The sequence below is a fragment of the Danio rerio genome, chromosome 9, assembly GCF_049306965.1.
Source record: "Danio rerio strain Tuebingen ecotype United States chromosome 9, GRCz12tu, whole genome shotgun sequence".
Classification (NCBI taxonomy): Eukaryota; Metazoa; Chordata; class Actinopteri; order Cypriniformes; family Danionidae; genus Danio; species Danio rerio.
The window spans coordinates 18996255-19022339 of NC_133184.1; the positions used below are offsets into that span (position 1 = coordinate 18996255).

The 26085-nt window shown below is 36.8% G+C and overlaps 1 protein-coding gene and 1 long non-coding RNA gene across 8 annotated transcripts in view; both read left to right on the plus strand.

Annotated features, from left to right (window-relative positions):
• Window positions 1-12359, plus strand: part of slain1a (SLAIN motif family, member 1a) — a 29295-nt gene extending 16936 nt beyond the window's left edge. For 3 of the 6 annotated variants that reach the window (XM_073911994.1, XM_005167971.6, XM_005167972.6), the window contains 4 exons: window positions 2402-2749; window positions 5906-6082; window positions 7467-7746; window positions 11567-12359. In XM_073911994.1, the coding sequence (XP_073768095.1) occupies window positions 2402-2749; window positions 5906-6082; window positions 7467-7746; window positions 11567-11642 (881 nt within the window). In that variant the 3' untranslated portion in view covers window positions 11643-12359. 6 annotated transcript variants of the gene reach the window in all.
• A 9976-nt stretch (window positions 12360-22335) lies between these two features.
• On the plus strand, window positions 22336-23989 carry LOC141376100 (uncharacterized). Of its 2 annotated transcripts, XR_012385259.1 has the most exons (4): window positions 23175-23260; window positions 23398-23434; window positions 23560-23700; window positions 23788-23989. It is a non-coding gene; the product is annotated as an uncharacterized lncRNA (long non-coding RNA). The 2 variants fall into 2 exon arrangements; XR_012385260.1 differs by lacking the exon at window positions 23398-23434 and having other exon boundaries at window positions 22336-23269.
• Window positions 23990-26085: the final 2096 nt, after the last annotated feature.

Here is a 26085-nt window from a genome sequence, read left to right on the forward strand (position 1 = left end):
GAGTAGACCGAGAAAGGGGAGAGAGGAAAAAGAAAAAAAAATTGGGGTTCGGTTCTCCAGACACGCTGCCACTCGGTCCTCCACCAGCTGAGAGATGCGCCGACATGCTGGGAGCCCTGTGGAGGAATCTATCCACCCGTCCGTCTTCTGGCGTCCGGCGGCGGTTCTCCTGGCTGGCGGCATCTCTGGTCTCCTGCTCCGCTCCCGCTTCGGTGGATGGATGCAGGCTCTGGCATCATGGCGGATCGCGGCGACTCCCCCGGGTTCTGTGGGATGGCTCCCTTCAGCACTTTCCCCTCCGGCGGTGAGCCCCACGTCCCCTACTCCTCCCCATGCTGGGAGACGGCAGCAGGCAGATCCTTTCCTCGCCAGCCTCAGGCCGCCCCGGCACTCTGGGCAGACGAACAGGTTTCTCCCCCACTCGGGTTAACTCCCAAACACTCGCCCCCTCTCTCAGCGGCGAGGGCATCTGGACAACGCGTCCCTCCTTCTCCCGGGTTTCGGCACCACTGTAATGAAGTTTATGGCCCTCTGGCCGCCGGAAAGAAGGAGGCGGAGAACCGACGCAGGTTTAAAATATTTATTAATAACTATGACGGCAGCTCCTCACGGAGACTGCCGTCAAACTGAAAGCAAAAGTAAAATATGTCCGGGCCCGGTCCTCTCTCGGCTTCCTCTGCCATCATTCCTCTTTTTATCGTCCAGAGCTCCTTCTGTGGGATCCGAAGCAGGTGCGCACCGCAGGTGTATCCACTTACGCGGTGGCCTCCGGTGGGCTCCGTTCCCATGGCTCTCGGCCACGCCCCCTCGCCACAACATGATATAAGGAACTGCCTGTTTTCATATTGATATGAACAACTAAACAGACACCAAAAATGTTGAGGCGTCATGTAGCTACATATAAGACCGTCATCTTCACTGGATGCATTTTTAACAAAACAGAGCTTATAACATTACTGCCTCCTTTCATTTTCATCAAAAATATAAAACATACCCTGTCTCTTTTGCTGAATAACAGTTTTAATAACCAATAATGGCCATTAGAAAAGTATAGCGTACAATAAGTTAATAATAAATGCAAGCAATCAGTGAAATGTACAGAATTAGTGTACGCGGTCACATGTCTTCTCTCCATCAATCAGCTAGTGTGTGGTGTGCAGTCTGGTGCAATATGGCTGCCATCACATCATCCAGGTGGATGCTGCACGCTGGTGGTGGATGAAGAGATCCCTCTCTTTGTGTAAAGCGATTTGAGTGTCCAGAAAATCGTTATATAAATTTATGGAATTATTATTATTAATATTATTATTATATATTAAAGTTTAACATTTTTGTCTTGACGGCATTGTTTGAGGTGCAAGTTTTTACTCTTGATATTTGGTGCCATTTAATCAGGATGTGACGATTTTGTTCGCTTCGACTCGTTGGATGGAAACGTTGCTTTATTCAAACGTCTTTTATGCGATTTTCCAGTTTTGCGCATAAATTTAATTCGCATCATTGGATGGACACATAGCTATTGACTTAGATAGTTTTTGTTTGTCCTACTATGAAGTAAGAAAGAATTTTCAAAACCACTTCGACTGTGTACATGCCAAACATATAAAAAAACCTAGTAAGCAACTAGAAATAACACAGCCAGGAATGTAGACTAGAAATGGAACCTAAGGGGCTATACTATATATCTGGTGGACAGCTGAGATTTTGTTTTCTTTTTTCTTGTTTTCTTTTCTTTTTTCGTTTGTTTTTCTTATTTTTCCCCAATTTCTGTTTAACAGAAAATACTTTTTTTATAACATTTCTAAACATAATTGTTTTAATTACTCATTTATATAATAACTGATTTATAATTATGGTTTGTTCTGTAGACTATCAAAAATTTATATATAGCTTAAAGGGGCTAATAATTTTGAGCCTAAAATGGTTTTTAAAAAATTAAAAACTGCTTTTATTCTTGCCAAAATAAAACAAATAAGACTTTCCCCAGAAGTTAAATAATATCGAACTTACTGTGAAAATTTCCTTGCTCTGTTAAGCATCATTTGGGAAATGTTTAACAAAGAAATTCAAAGAGGGCTAATAATTCTGACTTCAACTGTAACTGTGCACTTCTGGTCACATGGAATTCCATTAGGTAAGGGCTATCAATTAGTATCTTGTTTCTGCTCTGCGCAGAATATTTGTCAATCTTTCTTCATTTTGTTAGCAATCCAAATTTCCAACGATCCAATGAATTCCCCAAGAAAACCATGCACCTACGTTTTTTTCTAATTTTAGGACCATTACAAGTGTGACAATATTAACTTCAATTTCATGGTGACTTCAATCTTCAGTCTTGAGATTCTGTTAAGTCTAAAAGTGCAGATTGGGACTTCTAAAAGTATTGTGTTTTTCTGTGTAGGTCTCCGGCAGGAGTATGCGAGCACCACTGCCACAGCCACACGCCGCAGTGCCAGCTTCTCTATCCACACAGCTGCCCGCAGAAGCATGCGGAGTGAAGCTGAGTTGGAGGAAGAGGAAGAGTATGACCAGCTGTCTGTTCCCCAGCCGCGACTCTTCCGCACGGCCTCCATGCAGCGCAGCACGTCCCACACACAAAACCTCTCCAGCATGAAAGACTGCCGGCGCAGTCCCTCCACACCTCAGTACCTCAACAGCCTGTCCTTCCAGCAACTCCATGTGGCCAATAACAGCTCCCCTACAGCAGAAGCACAGAGTTACAGAGCCAACACAGGTCAGACAACACAAGGTATACTGATAACACTAAAAATTCAACTGTAAAATGTAAAAAAAATCTGATTGGCTGATAGCCGTGCGATATTCTGCAATATCAGAACTTATACAGCCTCTTCACTCTTGTGTATTACTCCACCCACATTGAGTGACAGCAGATCAATAAACTCGATACAGTTTGACAAATACTGCAGCTGTTGGACAACATAATGTACTTCTGAGGATTTTTTAGGCAAGAATGTAGTTGTTTAGATTGCAACGATGCAGTTTATTTATAAGGAAAGTGCCTATTTTGGAGATATAGTGCCTTGGCATGTTGTTGTCGGACTGTTGTATAAATGCAATATCACACTCGTAGCAGTGTGATATGGCTGTATATCATCACTGGTGGGACAATTAATACAACGCACGTCTCCTACCAGTGCCGATATACAGCCATATTGCACTGCTTCGAGTGTGAAATTGCTCATATACAGTGATGAAAAACATGTCATGTTTTTTATTGGGAATAATATATCTGAAGGAGCTCTTGACATGGAATTGAATCAGATTTTGGTAATTTTGGTATTTAACACTTTATATTAAAGGCTTTTTTAGCAGCTTAAAGACACCTCTCATATGGAGAATGAAGTCAAAGGAATGGCTCAGGTGTGAGTTTTTATACAGACTTCAACAGTGTAATGAAAGTGTTAATGGTTCTGTGGGTATTGTCTATCAAATCTGATCTTTAATTTGCACTTGCACTAAATTTGCACTAAATTGGGTCAGGTGATTGGCTAGGCCATTCTACAGCTTGATTTTCTTTCTCTGAAACCATTTGAGAGTTTCCTTGGCTGTGTTTTGGATCTTTGTCTTGCTGAAATGTCCACCCTGGTATCACCTTTATCGTTCTGATAATGTCGATGTTGGGGGTTGCTGAAGAATTACTAAGAGATTTCAGCTCCAGCCTGGGCTTTCACTGCCATTCTACAGTTCCCTTTCTTCATTTATTCAATACTTTTTCCCTGCAACACTTCATTTTATTTTGCAAAATGTAATTTTTAAACTAATTAGATTTGTTTTCTTTGCTTATATGAATTTCTTTGGTTGTTACCAACACTTGAAAATTTCAAGTTAATGGCACTTTTAGAAATATGTTCTCAGAGAAAAATGGTGACGTGTTCAATACTTATTTTCCCTACTTATTTTACTATATATATAAATAATATATATATATAAATTATTAAAATACCTGGCAAATTCTGAATTAAAATTACTTTTATGCAATCAGCATGTTTTTGTAAACCGGAAATGATGCAGGCTTCTGCCAAAAGATGGCGTACAAGGGGCATCATTGTGGGAAAAAAACTCAGCTTTTACTTATCTTTGGACAAAAAATGGCATGTCCAAAATTACTCATACACTTCTCAATAATATTAAAAGGAAAGCCTTTCTTAGCTATTACAGCAATCAGATGATTGCTATAATTGCTGACAAGCTTTTAAAAATATGTATTTTTAAACTGCTTATAATCCAGCCAAACTAAATAAATAAGACTTTCTCCAGCAGAAAAAAAAAATGTTATAGGAAATAATGTAAAGTTTTTTTTCCAATGCAGAACTGATTCCGATACTGTGCCTTTTCTTTTTTTAAGCGTATTACAGTTTCTATAGTTCTAATGCTAAACTCAAATAATATATCTTCTCTAGTAAAAATAACAGACCTGTACTGTATATGACAAATGTTACAATCCAACTAAAAACATAGGCTATAGCAAACTATAGGCTACATTATTTGAGCATTTGTTATGCCATTGATATGATCTGTTGTGGTCCAGCTTATGTTTCCTTTTTTAATATATATATTTTTTTCAATTTGAAATCTGTAATAGGCTACCGCTATTGACCCTAATCATTGATAAAATAATCAGGCTTTTAGCAAAGCCTGAAATTTTCCTGCAGGTTTCACGCAGACTAAACTAAACTGTCTGTTTTACTTAAAAACATTGTCTTTTCTGTTAATTACAATACATATTGCGCCCATCAGTTTCACTTTTATTGATTCAATCAACTACTCTGACCACAATGAGCCAGGCTTTACAAACTATTCGCAGCACTGAAAGTATTCCCCTCAGAAGAATAAACTCAGTCGGAAGGATGAGAGGACAGAAACTTAATGTGAGAATAATCTTACTGAGCGGTGCACATTGCATCTGCTCAGCTGGTGCGTGAATGAAGCACTTGATGCATTACTGAGAGACAGCGCACAGCCCTCCGGTATCTGCAGACACTTTCAAAACTGAGCGGCACAAAGGGAAGAAATAAGTGCGTGACGGTTCTGTTCAGTGTATTATTGAGCCTTTTCTAATTTAAAGTTTCAGGTAGGCCTACTTTGTGTGTGAAGAGCAGGTAACAACCCTCTCTACTCCAGTGTTGTGAATGCGATCTGCTGGTCACAGACACAGTGCAACATGATTTAGAAACAGCAGTGAACTCCATGTTGCAGGTCAAAATAAAGCCATTTAATGCAAAACTAAATGCATTTCCCCACTGATTATTTATTTTAACAGGAACAAGTAGTCTTGGAGAAAGTTTTTCATGTTGTCATGAACCTGACACTCAGTTTAAATTGTGTATGAATAGAGAATGATTGACAGTTGCAGCGGTGGGAAGTGCTGAACTGAACATAAATTTAACCACTTGAATATTCATCTGTTCGTAACATTAAACTGTAGAATGGCTTCAGAACATTTGGCATATAGTAGGCCTACATGACAACTTTCTAGTGCCTTATAATAGGCTAACTTCATGGTTTTTGTTGACTTATAAACACAGAATATAGCGCACGCACAAGATCGGATTGGAATCGGTACCAGCTGGCCGATACCCTATCCAGCAAAAATATGCGGTATTGAACCAATATCTGATCTCAAGTATCGGGATCAGTGCATCCCTAAATAATAATAACTGTCAATAATAATGATAATAGTCAAAATTTGAAACCTTTGATCAAAACTGTCATAAAACCGAAATGTTTTGACATTCTTGTCGTAAGACAGTATTTTAAACTTGGAAAGTGTACTTATGCCCCCTAGTGAGTTTCTTTCTCCTAGTTGAGTACTACTGCTGTATACTGGCTAAATATGTTCCGTTTTGTCCTAGATTGCACATTTAAGCGCATCTTTTTTTTTCAGACAAGCTACGGAGGAGCATGCCAAACTTACTTCGAGCTCCCAGCATTCCCAGTGTCATCAATGTGCCTAATGTTTCTGCTCCAACTGGTCACATCGCTACAACGTCATCTTTGTCATTACTCCGAAACAGTCAGAGTTTTGATTCCCACAATGCACTGGCCAAGATACAGTCTGCAAGTAAGTCAAACACTGTGAAAGCATCCTAATAACTACGATGATAATTCGTCTTTACATGCAAATAATTTCTAGCACCATTGAAGCTAGAATCATTCATTCATTTATTTTCTTTTTGGCTTAGTCCCTTTATTAATCTAGGGTCACCACAGCAGAATAAACCGCCAACTTATCCAGCATATGGTTTACGCAGTGGATACCCTTCCTGCTGCAACCCATAATTGGAAAACACCCATACACACTCATACACTATGGACAATTTAGCTTAGCCAATTCACCTATTCCACAAGTTTTTGGACTTGTGGGGGAAACACCGGGAGAACATGCAAACTCCACACAGAAACGCCAACTGACCCAGCCGGGGCTTGAACTAGGGACCTTCTTGCTGTGAGACGATTGTGCTACCCACTGCGCCACTGTGCTGCCCTGAAGCTAGATTATGTTATGAATTAGATATGAACAATCAGTAAGCTTTGGCATATGCTATGATGTTATGTATCAAGTCTCTCAAGTAGAACATTTATATAAATTGATATGAATTCATTAAAATATATAATTTAATATTTTATATACATTAAAACATGCAATCCTTGTTCTTTAATTATTATTTTATTTTAATTTTCATTTGAAAGAAATTATTGGTACCACTTTAAAAAAAAAAGGTCAATTAGTTAATGTTAGTCAATATAGATAAACTAAGTATAAATTATGTTATTCAGCATTAATGAATCATTGTTTAACATTTACTAATGCATTTTTAAAATCTAAAATTTTGTTTGTTAAAGGGTATTTATGATACAAATCAACTTATGTAAGGTGTTTGGACAGAACTGTGTGTAGGTATAGTGTGTCCACAGTCATATTAAAGTGAGATAGACACAAGTCTATTTTTTTTTATTGAAGTAAAAAAAGGATCCGAATCCCAGTGATTTTGAGATCCACTGCAACATGAAGAAGAAGTGCAGTTACTACCCCCCTCCTTTACTGTTAATGTCTGTGTGAAATAAGAAAAATTGTATATTTTGGTAGCTCACATTTTTATCCTATAGGTGAACAATTATTCAGCGGAAGTTAATCCAATAATCCAAAATAATGATTGTTTTAGGAATCTTCAAAGTCTGACCATTTGCTTCTGCGTTTGAATTAGCGGTCCTTCTCAGTTGATGTTTAGATTGTGTTTAACATCTAGTGACTTTAGTTTGCTACAAGGGAATGATGTGAAAAAAAGCCCCACCCCCAACTCAATACTGCATTTCAGTTGAAAGTACATCAACAAACCTTAATTAAAAGTCTAAGCATCTTCTGGTTCACCCTGACTTTAACGTGCTTGCATGATAAATCGCATCACATTTGATCTCAAATTTGATTCTTCTCTTTCAAATTTCAGTTCCCTCTCCAGGCCAATTACAGCAGCGAGTTCAGAGTGTGGGCAACTTCTCCATGGCAGCACGTCCTCCTCTAAAAGCCACAGCATATGTGAGCCCTACGATCCAGAGTTCCAACACAATGGCCTCCTCTGCGAGCCTCAGCTGTATCTCTAGCAGCAGTATTCCCCTGCCCAGCAAACCCAGCACCCCGTCCTCCAGCCGCAGTGCTCTACCTCGACCTGCTTCTTTTGTTGGGACAAATGGGGCCTCACGCAGTAAAATCGGCCAGCCTGTACGGAGGTAATCATTTACAGCTCATTGGATTGTAGGCTTTTGTTCGCTGTTTAAAGGGATAGTTCACTCCAAAAGAAATTCATTTACTCACCCTCAAGTCTACCTTTAGGAGTTTTCTAAGAAGTTATTTTGAATAATGTAAGAAATCTCTTACTATTGATTTTATATTCAGAAAAACAAATACAATGGAAGTCAAGGGTTACAGGTTTCCAACATTTTGCTAAATATCTTCTTTAGTTTTCAACAGAAAAAGAAAAAAGGATAATGACAAGGATAAGTAAATAATGACAGAATTTTCAGCTTTAAGTGAACTATCCCTTTAAGGCAGCTCCAAAAAATACTACAGATACTAAACATTGAAACGCACCTATCATTACATGATATCATAAAAATCATTTTACTGAAATAACCCACAATGTAAAAATGGTCAAGATTTAATAGTAAAAAAAGGTTCAAATTCTACCTGGTTTACAGTAAAACGCCTCACTATACAGTGAATAGCAAAAAAATTGACATTCCTAGAATTTCTTGCATGACACTTTTTCACAGTTTTTTTCTAATCAATGATGTACATTAGAGTTTTAGGTTACATCAAATGTTGATAGAGTTTATTGCATGTCATGTGTGTTACATGATGTTGTTAGAAATTGTGTGAATGACACTGAGCACTTTCTACATATGAATGTTTCTTTGCTTGTGGAAAATCTGCATTGGTTCATCTTATGATTTTCTCACCAGTTTTTGGTGGTGTTTTTGTCTGTATTAAAAAGGATCAATGTAGAGGTTAATACTTCAAAACAGTGTTGTATTGACTAATTTACTCTAAATTTAGAAATGTTTCTTTCATATTTTAACTGTAAAATTCAGGTGCAACCACAGTTTAAAGTCAAAGAGTTATACAGTCTGACATCTGAGATAAAGTTAGAATGGTGTGATATTGTAAGGTAGTGGCTGACACAGAGGGATCCATTTGCAGTATTTTTATTAAACACAGTTTAATAAACAATAGCACACAAATGTTGTATGGTATCAAACTCACATCAAACACAGTAGTATGTAGTCGTTTGGCTGGCGGCAGGTAAACACAGGACGAGTAAGCAGGCATGGGTCAGAGGCAGGCGGCTAGTATCAGAGTCGGTAATCAGGCTAGAGTTCAAAGGCAGGTGGCTAGGATCAAAGTGAGGATTCAGGCTGAAGTATAAGGCAGGCAAGACTGGCTCAATAAACGAAGCAACATCACAACGGAAAGGCAGACAAGGATGAGAACGCTCAGTAGTGTTAGCCGGGGCAAACCAAGACTTCGCAATGAAGCTGTGTGTGCGTGCGTGCGTGGTGTGTGTGTGCTGCTTATAAGTGTGTGGAGTGTGATTACCAAGTGTGCCGCAAGCCTGCGTTTGAGTGAAGGTCTCGGCCGTTAGATCGCCCCCTGGGGGCTGGCTGCAGTACAAGTCATAAAGCCCGCCTCCTCCGTGTTAATAATGGAGACTTGAGCCCAAAAAAAAAAAAAATTATTACACTTGCAATAAAATGTCCCGAAAGATGGTTCTGGTCGATTAAGGCACTGGTTATTGTGCTGAAATAGGTGCAGATCTTTATTTTTGTAAACAGTTTGTTTTTAGCAGTAATTTAATGCTGGGCGTGTCATCGTGATTGACAGCTGTGATTGACAGTTTCTCAAAGCAGCGCGTCTAACCTTCGGCAGGAGACTGAAGTGTTATTATTCGATTTCTGTGTTATTTTACCATGACAAAATGAGTTCAGCAGTAAACTACAGTTTCTGACATACATGATCCTGGTGGAACACTGTTTATTCGCTAAGTTCAGGGCTTTTTTCGGGCTGTATTAGTTTGCTGATACACGCCTAGCCACCCAGATGGCAAAATACACTCGGACCAGTTCGGCTAGATTCTCGCCTGGCGGAGACTTACCCCTCAGAGCTCAGACTGACTACCTCTGCTGGACCTACTCCGGATGCCTGGACTCACTGCCCGATTCCAGCCCGAGTCAATCGAGCCAGATGCGGTGGCTGAGCGAGCCGATGCTGCCGCATGCGAGCCAGAATCAGCCCGCGACGCCGCGAGTAGGATATGTGCTGCGGCCCGGAGATTGAATATATAAAACTCTCATATTTGTTAACGTTATTACATCCATCTGTGTTGATATGACAGCAAACGCATGCTGAGAAGTTCGGGGGGCATGGTTGATTTTACAAAAAGCGTTTGGTTGGAAGCTCGACTCCGCTCATTTTCGCGGCTCCTCCTCTGGCTCCATCAGACAGTCCTTATGCGCATGTCAAGGCTCCAATTTCAGCAGTCTTTTGCGACAGTTTGTGCCCGTCAAGCAGGCATTTTGCCCTCAAGGCGTTCAATGGGAAAAGGGGCTGTCGCGTCGTCCATATTTTTTACAGTCATTGGTGATTACTGGATGCGTGTCAGGTGTGTCTGCAATCAGTGTGGATGGGTGACGTAATGTTAATAGTCCGGTGATGATGACCTCTGCTGGCCAGCGAGGGGAATGACTGGGACCGAGTCGGTGACAGATATAAAGTCAGAATTCTGAGAAATAATTTTAAAACGGTGTGTATTAATGTCAGAATTCTGAAAAATTATGTAAAAATAGTGTGATATAAAGTCAGAATTTTGAAAAAATAAAGTGAAAATAGTGTGACAAAAAGTCAGAATTTTGAGAAATAAAGTTAAAACGGTGTGATATAAAGTCAGAATTCTGAGAAATAAAGTTAGAATAGTGTGATATATAGTCAGAATTATGAGAAAGAGTTAAAATGGTGTGTTATAAATCAGAGTTTTGAGAAATAATGTTAAAATGGTGTGATATAAAGTCAGAATTCTGAGAAATACAGTTAAAATGGAGTGATATGAAGTCAGAATTCTGAGAAATAAAATGAGAATGGTGTCTTATAAAGTCAGAATTCTGATAAAGAGTTAAAATAGTGTAATATGAAGTCAAAATTCTGAGAAATAATGTTAAAATGGTGTGTTATAGTCAAAATTCTGAGGAATAATGTTAAAATTGTGTGATATAAAGTCAACATTTTGAGAAATAAAGATAAAAGGGTGTGATATAAAGTCAGAATTCTGAGAAATGAAGTTAGAATGGTGTAATATAAAGTAAGAACTTTGAGAAACAATGATAAAATGGTGTGTTTTAAAGTCAAAATTCTGAGAAATAAAATCACAATTGCCTGATATAAAGAATTCTGAGATATGTCTAAGGCAAATTTTAGAAATCCTAAAAGAATTCTATAATACTAGTCTAAAATCTGTGGTCTTCGATTGTTGGTTTGACATGTTCATCAGCATTGAATGGTTCAGTGTCAGAATGTTTGATTCTCACGATGAGCAACAATAGGAACACAGAACCTAATAATAAAATCATCACAACTTTAAACTATATCAGGTTTTGTTTTGTTTTATTATCAAGTAAACTAAAGCTACAGATTCTGTATGTTTGCTGTGAGGTATCGTTACTGAATACAGTATATGATACAGTATTCAGTTTGTCAAGTCCTGCATGTGTCTGTGTTTGGCTTGTCTTCACTGTCATTCAGTCTGATATTATGACAACTGAACTCTTACAGTGTGACACGGGGATCATGTTCATGCAGTCTGACAAGCTACAGTTGTATAGAAATATTACAAAACTCCAGTGTGAGCCAGGCTTTAGTGTGTCTTATAGTTTTTGAGCTGTTTGACTACTGTTAAACTAGTAGACATGGACCACATAAATAGTGGTCATTCAGGATATTTTTTGATATTCATACCAAAGTTTTGCTGTCATTAACACTTCTCTCTCTGTCTCGTTGCAGTTTACTGACTCCGCCGAAGAGTGTTTCTGCTCTCAGCGCTCTGCGGGATGGGAGTTGGAGGGACGGCTGCTATTAAAATGCTCTGCACACTGACCTTAAATGTTTCAGGCCCAGCTGGCTGGGGAGAACCTGTTGCTTGTAGACCTTAAGACGATATAACATAACATCAAGTGAGTTGAAGTCAAAAAGTACTGTTAACAGATGCAATACAGCACTACTGCAATATGCCGATGGCTAAAACCCAATGCATTATGCATACGAGTGTTTACGTGCAAATAATCTGCCTAATCTGCAGCACAATTTTTTTTTAACCATTGAAACCAATTGTCAGATTATGTTATGAATTAGATATGAACATTTGGACAGTACTGGTTTTGGTAGATGTTATGATTTATTAAGCGCGTTCTCTCAAATAGCACTTTTATTGTTAACGGTATTAGATAACCAGTAGTGCCAGATATTGGTTACGCACTTTGCGTTCTTGGTTTATAATGTTGCCAATTATGTTGCAACATACAGCAAGAGAATTCTTCAAAAAGCAGACTAAATGGACTGTAAAACTCTGTATACTGTAATGTAATGTTGAAGTACATGCAGCCTAGATTAACAGGCAGCCATTCCAGATTGTATGTTTACAAGATGCTCCTGAAACAGAGCACTGTGGATAAGGGTTTGCACATTAAATGGTAACATTTGTTTCTTTAAAAAAAAAAAAAAGAACAGGTTTATGATGGAAGGGAATGGATGATGTGTTTTTCAATGTTGAATAAAAGGCTTTTGAACTGAAATTTAACATTGCTTGGATATTTCATATTGTAACTGGAACAGAATAGAGAGATATAAAAACTTGATTCCTTTCCTTTCAGCTTAGGTCCTTAGTTATGAGAAGGGCCAGACGGAATCTGCTGACATTTTTTGCTATTTCTGCAGAGAATTTTGTTAAAAATCTGTGGATTTATGCAGAATGATTTTAGGAGTATCGTATCTAAAAACTTAATATATGAAATAAAAAGTAATACCTTTATAACTTTAATTTATTGTTTACAATGTAAATTCGTCTAGATCCACTTTATTAGTAAAAAAAGCAAGTCTCTCATATAATAAATCTACTAAAACAGTGGTTCCCAAAGTAGGGGTTGTGGGATGATGAGCAGGGGTTGCTTGGTGATATCCAAAAATCAAATTCATTTCATTAAACTAGTATAATGAACCTACAGAAGAAAAAAAGATTATAATTACATTAAAAACATAAATATTTTTTGCGACCCCTGGGGTGACTACGTTATATCAAAGACACAGCAACAGCATCAGATGCAGTAGATTGATTTTATGGCATCAGTTTAAGCTTTCTGACACTTTTACAGCACTCAAATATATTAAAAATAAATTTAGGCCATAACTAAACATGGAGGATGGTCTCCAAGTGGCATTCTCAAAAATTTTACATCGAACTTGGGCCTATTGGTATGTGTGCACCATTGTGTGCAAGGTTTATATATTCATAACCACTTTAGAGCATATTGGGGGTTGCGAGTCACTGGCATTGTTATTTGGGGGGGGGGGCAAATTGAAAGGTTTGGGAACCCCTCTACTAAAAGACAGAAAATATTACTTTACAAACTGTACTGTTAATAAATCATATGAACATTTTCAAATTAGTCAGTAATATTACTGAAATTAATTTAAAAACTGAATAAATATAAACTTACACACATTTAAACAAGTAAATAAACTGAATCAGTATGGGCTGAAAATCTGCAGAAATCTGCGCACACAGATTCCGTGTGGGCCTAGTTATGAGACAGAAACTAACTGCCAACTATTCCAGCATATGTTTTACACAGCAGATGCCCTTACAGCTGCAGCCCAGTATTGGGAAACACCCAAACACTCTCACATTCACACACACTCGCCAATTTAGTTTATTCAATTCACCTATAGCGCATGTGTTTGGAAACCGGAGCACCCGGAGGAAACCCACGCCAACACAGGGGGAACATACAAACTCCATACAGAATCGCCAACTGGCCAAGCTGGGACTCGAACCAGCGACCTTCTTGCTGTGAGGTGACAGCGCTACCTACTATTTCACCGCCATTTCTAAATTCATCCATATATCAATGTACTAAAATGTATATAAATACGTTTGATTAAGCACGCAAATGTAAAACAGTATTTGTCTCTCTTAAAGTATATAGTGTAACATTTTGTATGTAGCTGTAAATAATTATATGTATATGCTTAGTCCCTTTATTAATCTGGGGTCACCACAGCGGAATGAACCGCCAACTTATCCAGTACGTTTTTACGCAGCGAATGCCCTTCCAGCCGCAACCCATCTCTGGGAAACATCCACACACACACACTACGGACAATTTAGCCTACCCAATTCACCTGGAATTCATGTGTTTGGACTGTGGGGGAAACCGGAGCACCTGGAGGATACCCACGCGAACGCAGGCTGAACATGCAAACTCCACACAGAAACGCCAACTGAGCCGAGGTTCGACTCAGCGACCTTCTTGCTGTAAGGCGACAGCACTACCCACTGTGCCACTGTGTCACCCTAGTTTTAGTATTGTTATTAGATAATTATAACTAATCATATAATACTTAAATGGAGCACAATGTAGGTATGTTTTCATTTGTGTTATTATTTATAGACATACAGTTAAAATCAGAATTACTAGCCCCACTTTGATTTTTTTCTTTCTTTTTTAAATATTTCCCAAACGATGTTTAACCGAGCAGGGAAAATGTCACAGTATGTCTGATAATATTTTTTCTTCTGGAGAAAGTCTTTTTTGTTTTAATTCAGCTAGAATTAAAGCATTTATTTTTTTTTTTTTAAATCAATTTTAAGTTCAAAATTATTAGCCTCTTTAAGCTATATTTTTTCGATAGTCTACAGAACAAACTATCATTATTCAAAAACTTGCCTAACTTGACTAACTTTGTTAACCTAATTAACCTGCTTAAGTTTTTAAATGTCACTTTAAGCTGTATAAAAGTGTCTTGGAAAATATCTAGTCAAATATTATTTACTGTCATCATGGCAAAGATAAAACAAGTTAGTTATTAGAGATGAGTTATTAAAACTATTATGTTTAGAAATGTGTTGAATAAATCTCTCTGTTAAGCAGAAATTGGAGAAACTGACATACATGTATAACTCTATAATGAATCTTGAATCAAACTACTGAATCTACTTTTTGTCAAACTAAAGTCAGCTAAACTGCATAGTACATTTTTAAAGTTGAAATTAAGTTCTTACAACGCATTTGTAAACATTACAAATGATTAAATAACAAGCTGTGGGCAACTGTTAATTACCATATGTACTTTAAAGTGTACTGCTTAAAAGGCTGAGATCCAATATAAAACATATAGGCTACACAAAATTAAAGGCTACTAAGATAATGATTAAGACATCATACTAAAAATATAAAACAACAGCAGAGTTCAGAACACAAATATAACAATAATAATCATTGATAGGCTATTGTCACTTTCAGAATGATTTCCCCAGATAATATGCAACTAAATATAAACAAAGTGGTTTTGAGTTGCTTGCTTTGAAAATGCTAAAAATAATTTGTGTTTAATTGAAATTAATTTGTGGTTTTACTATTAATCCATTATTACACTGACTGTGCAGGCCCGTAGTCAGGTGGGGTTCTGGTGGTTCAGAAGACCCACTCCTCACTAATAAAGGTCCAGAATATTTCCCATACATGAGCTCATTTGTCCTATATTCCGACTGTTATGTCAATTATAAATAGCAAAAATAACCCATCATGAAAAGCTTTAAGACCAAGTAGACTCCTGGTGTAACTTTAGTTATTCAGTTATGGCCAATGCAATGATGACATAAGTGAAGTCATCTTTTGCTGCTGTATTGTTTTTTAATAACATTTAGAAAACATTTTACAATTAATTTTTATTATAAATATTGGACCTTATTCTTGAAAGAAAACATGACCAATAAAAAGTGTGAAGCACTTTTACAAGAGAGGCTAGAAAAATTGTGAAGCTCTAAATTATTATTATTATCATTAATTAATAACTATTATATTAATTATATTATTTAATTATATTATTTAAATTTGTTATTATTCAAGTGGCCAAATTCTCACTGGGAATAGTTGAATGTGCTGGCCAGTTTGTTTTTTGCCTAAAAAATTACAGTAGACTAGGTTTTAATCTAAATTTTTTTTGTAACTATATAAGATTAGTTTGTATTTTAAAAATAAATAGTTGTATTCTAAATATTCAGGAAATAATTTTGGTACATCAAAAAGTGTGGTTATGACGACCATCCGACAAGCTAATTCAGCTAAAAATAGTGCCTAAAATGTCACCCAAATTCAGTATTTAAATTTCATAATTAAATAAAAAACGACGCGAATAATTGCAAAAAAGTCCACTTTTTGAGAACAAAGAACTATGGGCCTGCTGTGAATGATCGCTAATTTCACTGTTTTAGATTAATTAAACGAGCATGATTCATGCGCTAGTTGAACACAGAGGACACCTGCTGGTCACAATCGGGTAAGGCCAAAGGAAAAGCATAACAAAAGGAACAGATATTGTTTGTCAGTATGGAGGCAAATTTATTTATTGAGTTTGTGTGTGATCTGTTTCAGGTTTGCTGCTCGTTCAATAATGTATTTATACTTCTAGTTCTAGCTATCGTGCTTGGTGTGAAAGGGTCAAAGATACACAGAACTGCAGTTGTGTTCATTGATTTGAACGTAAACATTCCATTATTGTTATGACGTCAGAGAAAATCGAATGCAATGGAATTTTGACGTTGGGTTTTTGTAGCTTAGCTGTTGTGTACGCCTATTTGTCTCGACATTAAAGTTAATATTTATCGAAAAAAACATTAAATAATCGACATTTATGTTGTAGTTAATATAAAAGATTCATTTTTTTTAATCAAACTTTGCTTCCTATTACGCTCCATCAACATGCTAAAGTCATCATTGTTGTGGCAAGAAAGGACAAGATGTGAAAACGGTAAGTTTAGAAATCCATAACCTTAAAAGTATATATTAATGAAGGAGAAAATTGCATTAAAGTTTGTAAAAATGCAAGTACTGACACTGGACCACTGTTTATTTTTTTGCATGAGTCTCTGCATCTACATGCTGCTGGTAAAGTCATTGCTGTACCAAGAAAGGACAAAATGTGAAAATTGTAAGTGTAGTATTCTATAACTTTAAAGTTATGTATTAATATAGAAGAAAATTGCATTAAAGTTTGTAAAAATAAGATTACTGACACTGTACCACCGTTTATTTCTTTGCATGAGTCTCTCCATCTTCATACTACTTTTAAAGTCATTGTGATGGCAAGAAGAGACAGCAACAAAACGGTAAGTTTAGTATTCCATGACCTTAAAGTTATGTATTAATAAGGGAAAAATTGCATTAAAGTTTGTAAAAACAAATACGATTACTGACAGTGGACCACCGTTTGTTTCTTTGCATGAGTCTCTGCATCTACATGCTGCTGTTAAAGTCATTGTAGTAGGCCTACCAAGAAAAGACAAGATGTGAAAACGGTAAGTTTAGTATTCCATGACCTTAAAGTTATGTTTATAAATAAAGAAGAAAATTGCATTAAAGTTTGTAATACGATTACTGACAGTGGACCACTGTTTATTTCTTTGCATGAGTCTCTGCATTTACATGCTGCTGTTAAAATCAATGTAGCGGCAAGAAAGGACAAGATGTGAAAATGGTAAGTTTAGTATTCTATAACCTTAAAGTTATTTATTAATAAAGAAGAAAATTGCATTGAAGTTTGTAAAAATATGATTACTGACACTCAACCACTGTTTATTTCTTTGCATGAGTCTCTCCATCCTAATGCTACTGTTAAAGTCAATGTAGTGGCAAGAAGAGACAGCAATATGAGAAAACGGTAAGTTTAGTATTACGTAACCTTAAAGTTATGTATTAATAAGGGGGGAAATTGCATTAAAGTTTGTAATACGATTACTGACACTGGACCACCGTTTATTTCTTTGCATGAGTCTCTGCATCTACATGCTGCTGTTAAAGTCATTGTGATGGCAAGAGACGGCAATATGTGAAAATGGTAAGTTTAGTATTCCATAATCTTAAAGTTATATATTAATAAAGGAGAAAATTGCAATAAAATTGTAAAAACAAATACGATTACTGACACTGAACCACTGTTTATTTCTTTGCATGAGTCTCTTCATCTTCATACTACTGTTAAAGTCATTGTGATGGTAAGAAGAGACAGCAACATGTGAAAACGGTAAGTTTAGAAATCCATAACCTTAAAAGTATATATTAATGAAGGAGAAAATTGCATTAAAGTTTGTAAAAATGCAAGTACTGACACTGGACCACTGTTTATTTTTTTGCATGAGTCTCTGCATCTACATGCTGCTGGTAAAGTCATTGCTGTACCAAGAAAGGACAAAATGTGAAAATGGTAAGTTTAGTATTCTATAACTTTTAAAATTATGTATTAATAAAGAAGAAAATTGCATTAAAGTTTGTAAAAATATGATTACTGACAGTGGACCACTGTTTATTTCTTTGCATGAGTCTCTGCATCTTCATGCTACTTTTAAAGTCATTGTGATGGCAAGAAGAGACAGCAACATGTGAAAACGGTAAGTTTAGTATTCCGTAACATTGAAGTTATGAATTAATAAGGGAAAGATTGCATTAAAGTTTGTAAAAACAAATACGATTACTGACAGTGGACCACCGTTTATTTCTTTGCATGAGTCTCTGCATCTACATGCTGCTGTTAAAGTCATTGTTAGTACCAAGAAAAGACAAGATGTGAAAACGGTAAGTTTAGTATTCCATAACCTTAAAGTTATGTATATTAATAAGGGGGAAATTGCAATAAAGTTTGTAATACGATTACTGACAGTGGACCACTGTTTATTTCTTTGCATGAGTCTCTATCTTCATGCTGCTGTTAAAGTCATTGTGATGGCAAGAAAGGACAAGATGTGAAAACGGTAAGTTTAGTATTCCCTGACCTTAAAGTTATGTTTATAAATAAAGAAGAAAATTGCATTAAAGTTTGTAATACAATTACTGACACTGGACCACTGTTTATTTCTTTGCATGAGTCTCTGCATTTACATGCTGCTGTTAAAATCAATGTTGTGGCAAGAAAGGACAAGATGTGAAAATGGTAAGTTTAGTATTCTATAACCTTAAAGTTATGTATTAATAAGGGGGGAAATTGCACTAAAGTTTGTTATATGATTACTGATACTGGACCACCGTTTACTTCTTTGCATGAGTCTCTGCATCTACATGCTGCTGTTAAAGTCATTGTGATGGCAAGAGTTGGCAATATGTGAAAATGGTAAGTTAAGTATTCCATAACCTTAAAGTTATGTATTAATAAAGGAGAAAATTGCATTAAGGTTTGTAAAAATGCAAGTACTGACACTGGACCACCGTTTATTTCTTTGCATGAGTCTCTGCATCTACATGCTGCTGGTAAAGTCATTGCAATGCCAAGAAGGACAACATGTGAAAATGGTAAGTTTAGTATTCTTTAACTTTAAAGTTATGAATTAATAAAGAAGAAAATTGCACTAAAGTTTGTAAAAATACGATTACTGACAGTGTACCACCGTTTATTTCTTTGCATGAGTCTCTCCATCTTCATGCTGCTGTTAAAGTCATTGTGATGGCAAGAAAGGACAAGATGTGAAAACGGTAAGTTTAGTATTTCATGACCTTAAAGTTATGTTTATAAATAAAGAAGAAAATTGCATTAAAGTTTGTAATACAATTACTGACACTGGACCACTGTTTATTTCTTTGCATGAGTCTCTGCATTTACATGCTGCTGTTAAAGTCAATGTTGTGGCAAGAAAGGACAAGATGTGAAAATGGTAAGTTTAGTATTCTATAACCTTAAAGTTATGTATTAATAAGGGGGGAAATTGCACTAAAGTTTGTTATATGATTACTGATACTGGACCACCGTTTACTTCTTTGCATGAGTCTCTGCATCTACATGCTGCTGTTAAAGTCATTGTGATGGCAAGAGTTGGCAATATGTGAAAATGGTAAGTTAAGTATTCCATAACCTTAAAGTTATGTATTAATAAAGGAGAAAATTGCATTAAGGTTTGTAAAAATGCAAGTACTGACACTGGACCACCGTTTATTTCTTTGCATGAGTCTCTGCATCTACATGCTGCTGGTAAAGTCATTGCAATGCCAAGAAGGACAACATGTGAAAATGGTAAGTTTAGTATTCTTTAACTTTAAAGTTATGAATTAATAAAGAAGAAAATTGCACTAAAGTTTGTAAAAATACGATTACTGACAGTGTACCACCGTTTATTTCTTTGCATGAGTCTCTCCATCTTCATGCTGCTGTTAAAGTCATTGTGATGGCAAGAAAGGACAAGATGTGAAAACGGTAAGTTTAGTATTTCATGACCTTAAAGTTATGTTTATAAATAAAGAAGAAAATTGCATTAAAGTTTGTAATACAATTACTGACACTGGACCACTGTTTATTTCTTTGCATGAGTCTCTGCATTTACATGCTGCTGTTAAAGTCAATGTTGTGGCAAGAAAGGACAAGATGTGAAAATGGTAAGTTTAGTATTCTATAACCTTAAAGTTATTTATTAATAAAGAAGAAAATTGCATTAAAGTTTGTAAAAATACGATTACTGACACTCAACCACTGTTTATTTCTTTGCATGAGTCTCTCCATCCTAATGCTACTGTTAAAGTCAATGTAGTGGCAAGAAGAGACAGCAATATGAGAAAACGGTAAGTTTAGTATTCCATGACCTTAAAGTTATGTATTAATAAGGGGGAAATTGCAATAAAATTGTAAAAACAAATACAATTACTGACACTGAACCACTGTTTATTTCTTTGCATGAGTCTCTTCATCTTCATACTACTGTTAAAGTCATTGTGATGGCAAGAAGAGACAGCAACATGTGAAAACGGTAAGTTTAGTATTCCATAACCTTAAAGTTGTGTAATAAGAGGGAAAATTGCATTAAAGCTTGTAATACGATTACTGACACTGGACCACCGTTTATTTCTTTGCATGAGTCTCTGCATCTACATGCTGCTGTTAAACTCATTGTAGTACCAAGAAAAGACAAGATGTGAAAACGATAAGTTTAGTATTCCAAAACCTTAAAGTTATGTATAATAATAAGGGGAAAATTGCATTAAAGTTTGTAATACGATTACTGACAGTGGACCACTGTTTATTTCTTTGCATAAGTCTCTCCATCTTCATGCTACTGTTAAAGTCATTGTGATGCCAAGAAAAGACAAGATGTGAAAACGGTAAGTTTAGTATTCCATGACCTTAAAGTTATGTTTATAAATAAAGAAGAAAATTGCATTAAAGTTTGTAATACGATTACTGACAGTGGACCACTGTTTATTTCTTTGCATGAGTCTCTGCATCTACATGCTGCTGTTAAAGTCATTGTGATGGCAAGAGACGGCAATATGTGAAAATAGTAAGTTTAGAAATCCATAACCTTAAAGTTATTTATTAATAAAAAAGAAAATTGCATTGAAGTTTGTAAAAATATGATTACTGACACTCAACCACTGTTTATTTCTTTGCATGAGTCTCTCCATCCTAATGCTACTGTTAAAGTCAATGTAGTGGCAAGAAGAGACAGCAATATGAGAAAACGGTAAGTTTAGTATTTCGTAACCTTAAAGTTATGTATTAATAAGGGGGGAAATTGCATTAAAGTTTGTAATACGATTACTGACACTGGACCACCGTTTATTTCTTTGCATGAGTCTCTGCATCTACATGCTGCAGTTAAAGTCATTGTGATGGCAAGAGACGGCAATATGTGAAAATGGTAAGTTTAGTATTCCATAACCTTAAAGTTATGTATTAATAAAGGAGAAAATTGCAATAAAATTGTAAAACAAATACGATTACTGACACTGAACCACTGTTTATTTCTTTGCATGAGTCTCTTCATCTTCATACTACTGTTAAAGTCATTGTGATGGTAAGAAGAGACAGCAACATGTGAAAACGGTAAGTTTAGTATTCCCTGACCTTAAAGTTATGTTTATAAATAAAGAAGAAAATTGCATTAAAGTTTGTAATACAATTACTGACACTGGACCACTGTTTATTTCTTTGCATGAGTCTCTGCATTTACATGCTGCTGTTAAAATCAATGTTGTGGCAAGAAAGGACAAGATGTGAAAATGGTAAGTTTAGTATTCTATAACCTTAAAGTTATGTATTAATAAGGGGGGAAATTGCACTAAAGTTTGTTATATGATTACTGACACTGGACCACCGTTTACTTCTTTGCATGAGTCTCTGCATCTACATGCTGCTGTTAAAGTCATTGTGATGGCAAGAGACGGCAATATGTGAAAATGGTAAGTTAAGTATTCCATAACCTTAAAGTTATGTATTAATAAAGGAGAAAATTGCATTAAGGTTTGTAAAAATGCAAGTACTGACACTGGACCACCGTTTATTTCTTTGCATGAGTCTCTGCATCTACATGCTGCTGGTAAAGTCATTGCAATGCCAAGAAGGACAACATGTGAAAATGGTAAGTTTAGTATTCTATAACTTTAAAGTTATGTATTAATAAAGAAGAAAATTGCACTAAAGTTTGTAAAAATACGATTACTGACAGTGTACCACCGTTTATTTCTTTGCATGAGTCTCTCCATCTTCATGCTACTGTTAAAGTCATTGTGATGGCAAGAAAGGACAAGATGTGAAAACGGTAAGTTTAGTATTTCATGACCTTAAAGTTATGTTTATAAATAAAGAAGAAAATTGCATTAAAGTTTGTAATACGATTACTGACACTGGACCACTGTTTATTTCTTTGCATGAGTCTCTGCATCTACATGCTGCTGTTAAAGTCAATGTGATGGCAAGAGACGGCAATATGTGAAAATGGTAAGTTTAGTATTCCATAACCTTAAAGTTATGTATTATTAAAGAAGAAAATTGCATTAAAAATGTAAAAACAAATACGATTACTGACAGTGAACCACCATTTATTTCTTTGCATGAGTCTCTGCATCTACATGCTACAGTTAAAGTCATTGCAGTGACAAGAAAAGAAAAGATGTGACAACGGTAAGTTTAGTGTTCCATAACCTCAAAGATATGTATATTAATAAGGGGAACATTGCATTAAAGTTTGTAATACGATTACTGACACTGGACCACCGTTTATTTCTTTGCATGAGTCACTCCATCTACATGCTGCAGTTAAAGTCATTGTAGTGGCTAGAAGAGACAGCAATATGTGAAAACGGTAAGTTTAGCATTTCATAACCTTAAAGTTATGTCTTAGTAGGAGAGAAAATTGCATTAGAAATTGTAAAAACAAATATGATTAGACACTGAACCACTATTTATTTCTTTGCATGAGTCTCTCCATCTTCATGCTGCTGTTAAAGTCTTTGCAGTGGCAAGAAAGGACAAGATGTGAAAACGGTAAGTTTAGTATTCCATGACCATAAAGTTATTTATTAATAAGGGAGAAAATTGCCTTAAAATTTGTAAAAATATGTTAACTGACACTGAACCACTGTTTATTTCTTTGCATGAGTCTTTCCATCCTAATGCTACTGTTAAAGTCATTGTCGTGGAAAGAAGAAACAGCAATATGTGAAAACGGTAAGTTTAGTATTCCATAACCTTAAAGTTGTGTAATAAGAGGGAAAATTGCATTAAAGCTTGTAATACAATTACTGACACTGGACCACCGTTTATTTCTTTGCATAAATCTCTGCATCTACATGCTGCTGTTAAAGTCATTTTAGTGGCAAGAAAAGACAAGATGTGAAAACGGTAAGTTTAGTATTTCGTAACCTTAAAGTTATGTATTAATAAAGGAGAAATTTGCAATAAAGTTTTTAAAATTATGATAACTGACAACGGACCACATAATAAATGCCGTTTTTAATCCACCTTAGGTGCTAAAGCTGGAAGCTCCTGTTCAGAGGCAGGTCACATGCTGGACGCACCAATCAGTGGCCTCCTTACAGGACACACTTGATGATGTAACAGACCAGACAGAATACCAGAGGTGCAGGAAAACAAGGACAGTTTATTAGGTATAGTTCAACTGAGGCAGACTGCTGCACGCAGAACCCAAGCGGTGCGCAGCACTGGATAACTCAAAGTACTTTGGATGTAAACAGATGGATCCCGCAAGAGAGGTCAGTGAAGGAGTAGAGGAGGAGAGCTGGCATTAGCTGACAAACCCCTGCTGGGGACCAGATACAGACAGGCACTTGAAGTCTGGTAGAGCAGAGTGGAGGTAAGAGCACACACACACAATGACAGCACGCAGGACAGGACTTACTGGACAGGACTAACGTGTGGTGATCCACAAACTGCGAGGTGAAACACAAAAGCGATATAATAATCTGACACAGAAACAGAAAACACAGAGGATTAAGTAGGGATGCTAATAGGCAACAAGTGGCGGCAGGTGCTAATGCAATGGTGGTTAATGGGGAGAACCTGCAGCTGCGAGACCAAAAAGGGCAATACAAAGTGATAGAATTAACGAGATCAGACTCATGACAGATGGAACATGTTTCGACATAGTAGCGATGACATCAGTGAGGTTTACAGAAGTGGTTATGGGACTTATAGGGAAACTAACAGATGATATTGTAGAAAAAAACTATTATAAACCAGCTTTAAGGAGGTGAGAGTGGACTTCAGTAGGAAGCAGGAAAGGAATTACTACACCCCCCGTCATCTACAAAAGCCCAGTGGAGAGAGTTAACAGCTTCTATAACCTCAGTGTTCACATCACATTATTATGTCATGGTCCTGTCACATCAACACAGTGGTGAAAAAGGCCTGGCATCATCTCTAGCATCTTAAGACACTTGAGAAACTTCACACTGCCCCTTAGGGTGCTTAGGAACTTTTACTCCTGCACCATAGAGAGCATGCTGATGGGAAACATCACAACCTGGTTTGGAAGAGCACCATGTAGGACAGACAAGCGCATACAGAGAGTGGTGTGGTCAGCTAAGTGCACCATCTTCTGGCACTGAACTCCCTGATCTGCACTCAATCTACAGCAATTTTATCTCTGTTGCGATCAGAAAAATGCTTTCCTGTGGAGACTGGGGAGAAGCTTCTTCCCTGGGGTAATACAATTTCTCAATCATTAAAACACTCAAGACTGAAATACATTTTTGCACATTTAGCAACACACTGGACATTTACATTGAAATCTCTGCCTCGCAGGATCCAATTTGTTTTTCATATCTCAGCAAACAGCCACTCTGAGCCAGGATGATGTAATTGGCCATCATGATGCTGGATTAGCAGATGAGTAACTGAATGCTTTGGGTCTAGGACAACAGGTAGGAGAATGGCATCTGCAAGGTCGGCAAATTTCCAAATATCCACTCTAATCAAGCCACTTGAAGGAACCATCTCTGGGGCAAGGGCAACTAAGTGGCTGCTAGATTTGACTGACTTCCCTGATTCTAACAGGTGTTAATCTTCTGTTAGACATCCAATTGTTCTAGCCAGGTAGGTAAATCTCATTTCTTGAGGTGACTGCCAGAAGTCACCAAGTTAATTACTGCAGAGAAGGTAGACTTCCGTAACTGAATCTGCACTAGGTGCAGAAGGAGGAAAGACTGGCCATTTTTCAGGGTCACAGAGAGGGAAAGATTGTCCCTGTGACCAACAGTTTGAGGTTGCAAGGTAGGAAGGAGATCTCTCTTTTGTAAGGTCATCAGTAGATTGTTGTGTTTTCTACAGAACAAAAATAATGCCAGGGGCACTGGTCGGTAAACTCTCGTATCTTAGTGATCATGTTGCCCACAAATACTTTGTACTGACATGATTTGGATTTCAACCACTTAAGGAAATTAGCAGATTTGATCCACAACACAGTATACTAAAATGGACAATGCTATCTTGCACTGAACCAATTTCACCAGTTGATTCACAACCAAGCTCCCACATATTTCCAATCTTATAATGTAATGTATTCTCCTGGTAGTAATATGGGAATGAGCGATAAGAAAAGAGAGATAGATCTGACCTGCTGAGTTAACAGTACATAGGTAAACTACTGCTCTGTAGGCTTGCTCAGAGGCATCTGAAAAGATGTGAATTCCATGATTCCCTTTATCCTTAACATAGGACGAACATAAGGGCGAGGAAAGAGACCCCAGAAAGGCAACTTAGTTCCTTTCCCACTCTCTTCAGTATTGAAGGAGGTCAGGATCATTGCATTCTCACTGCCTGTTCCACAGGTGGTTAACAATTTTCTTTGTTTTTTGTGTATAGAAGGAGCCGTCCCAGAGGGTTGTATTGGGAAGCAAGGATCCTATGAGTGTCCCTTAGATTATACTGTATGTCCGATAGGTGACCGGTCTATGTCTGTAGGACAGGGTATCAGATTGCCCATCCCAACTCAGACCCAATGTTGATTCAGGGATGTCAGACTTATCCTATGT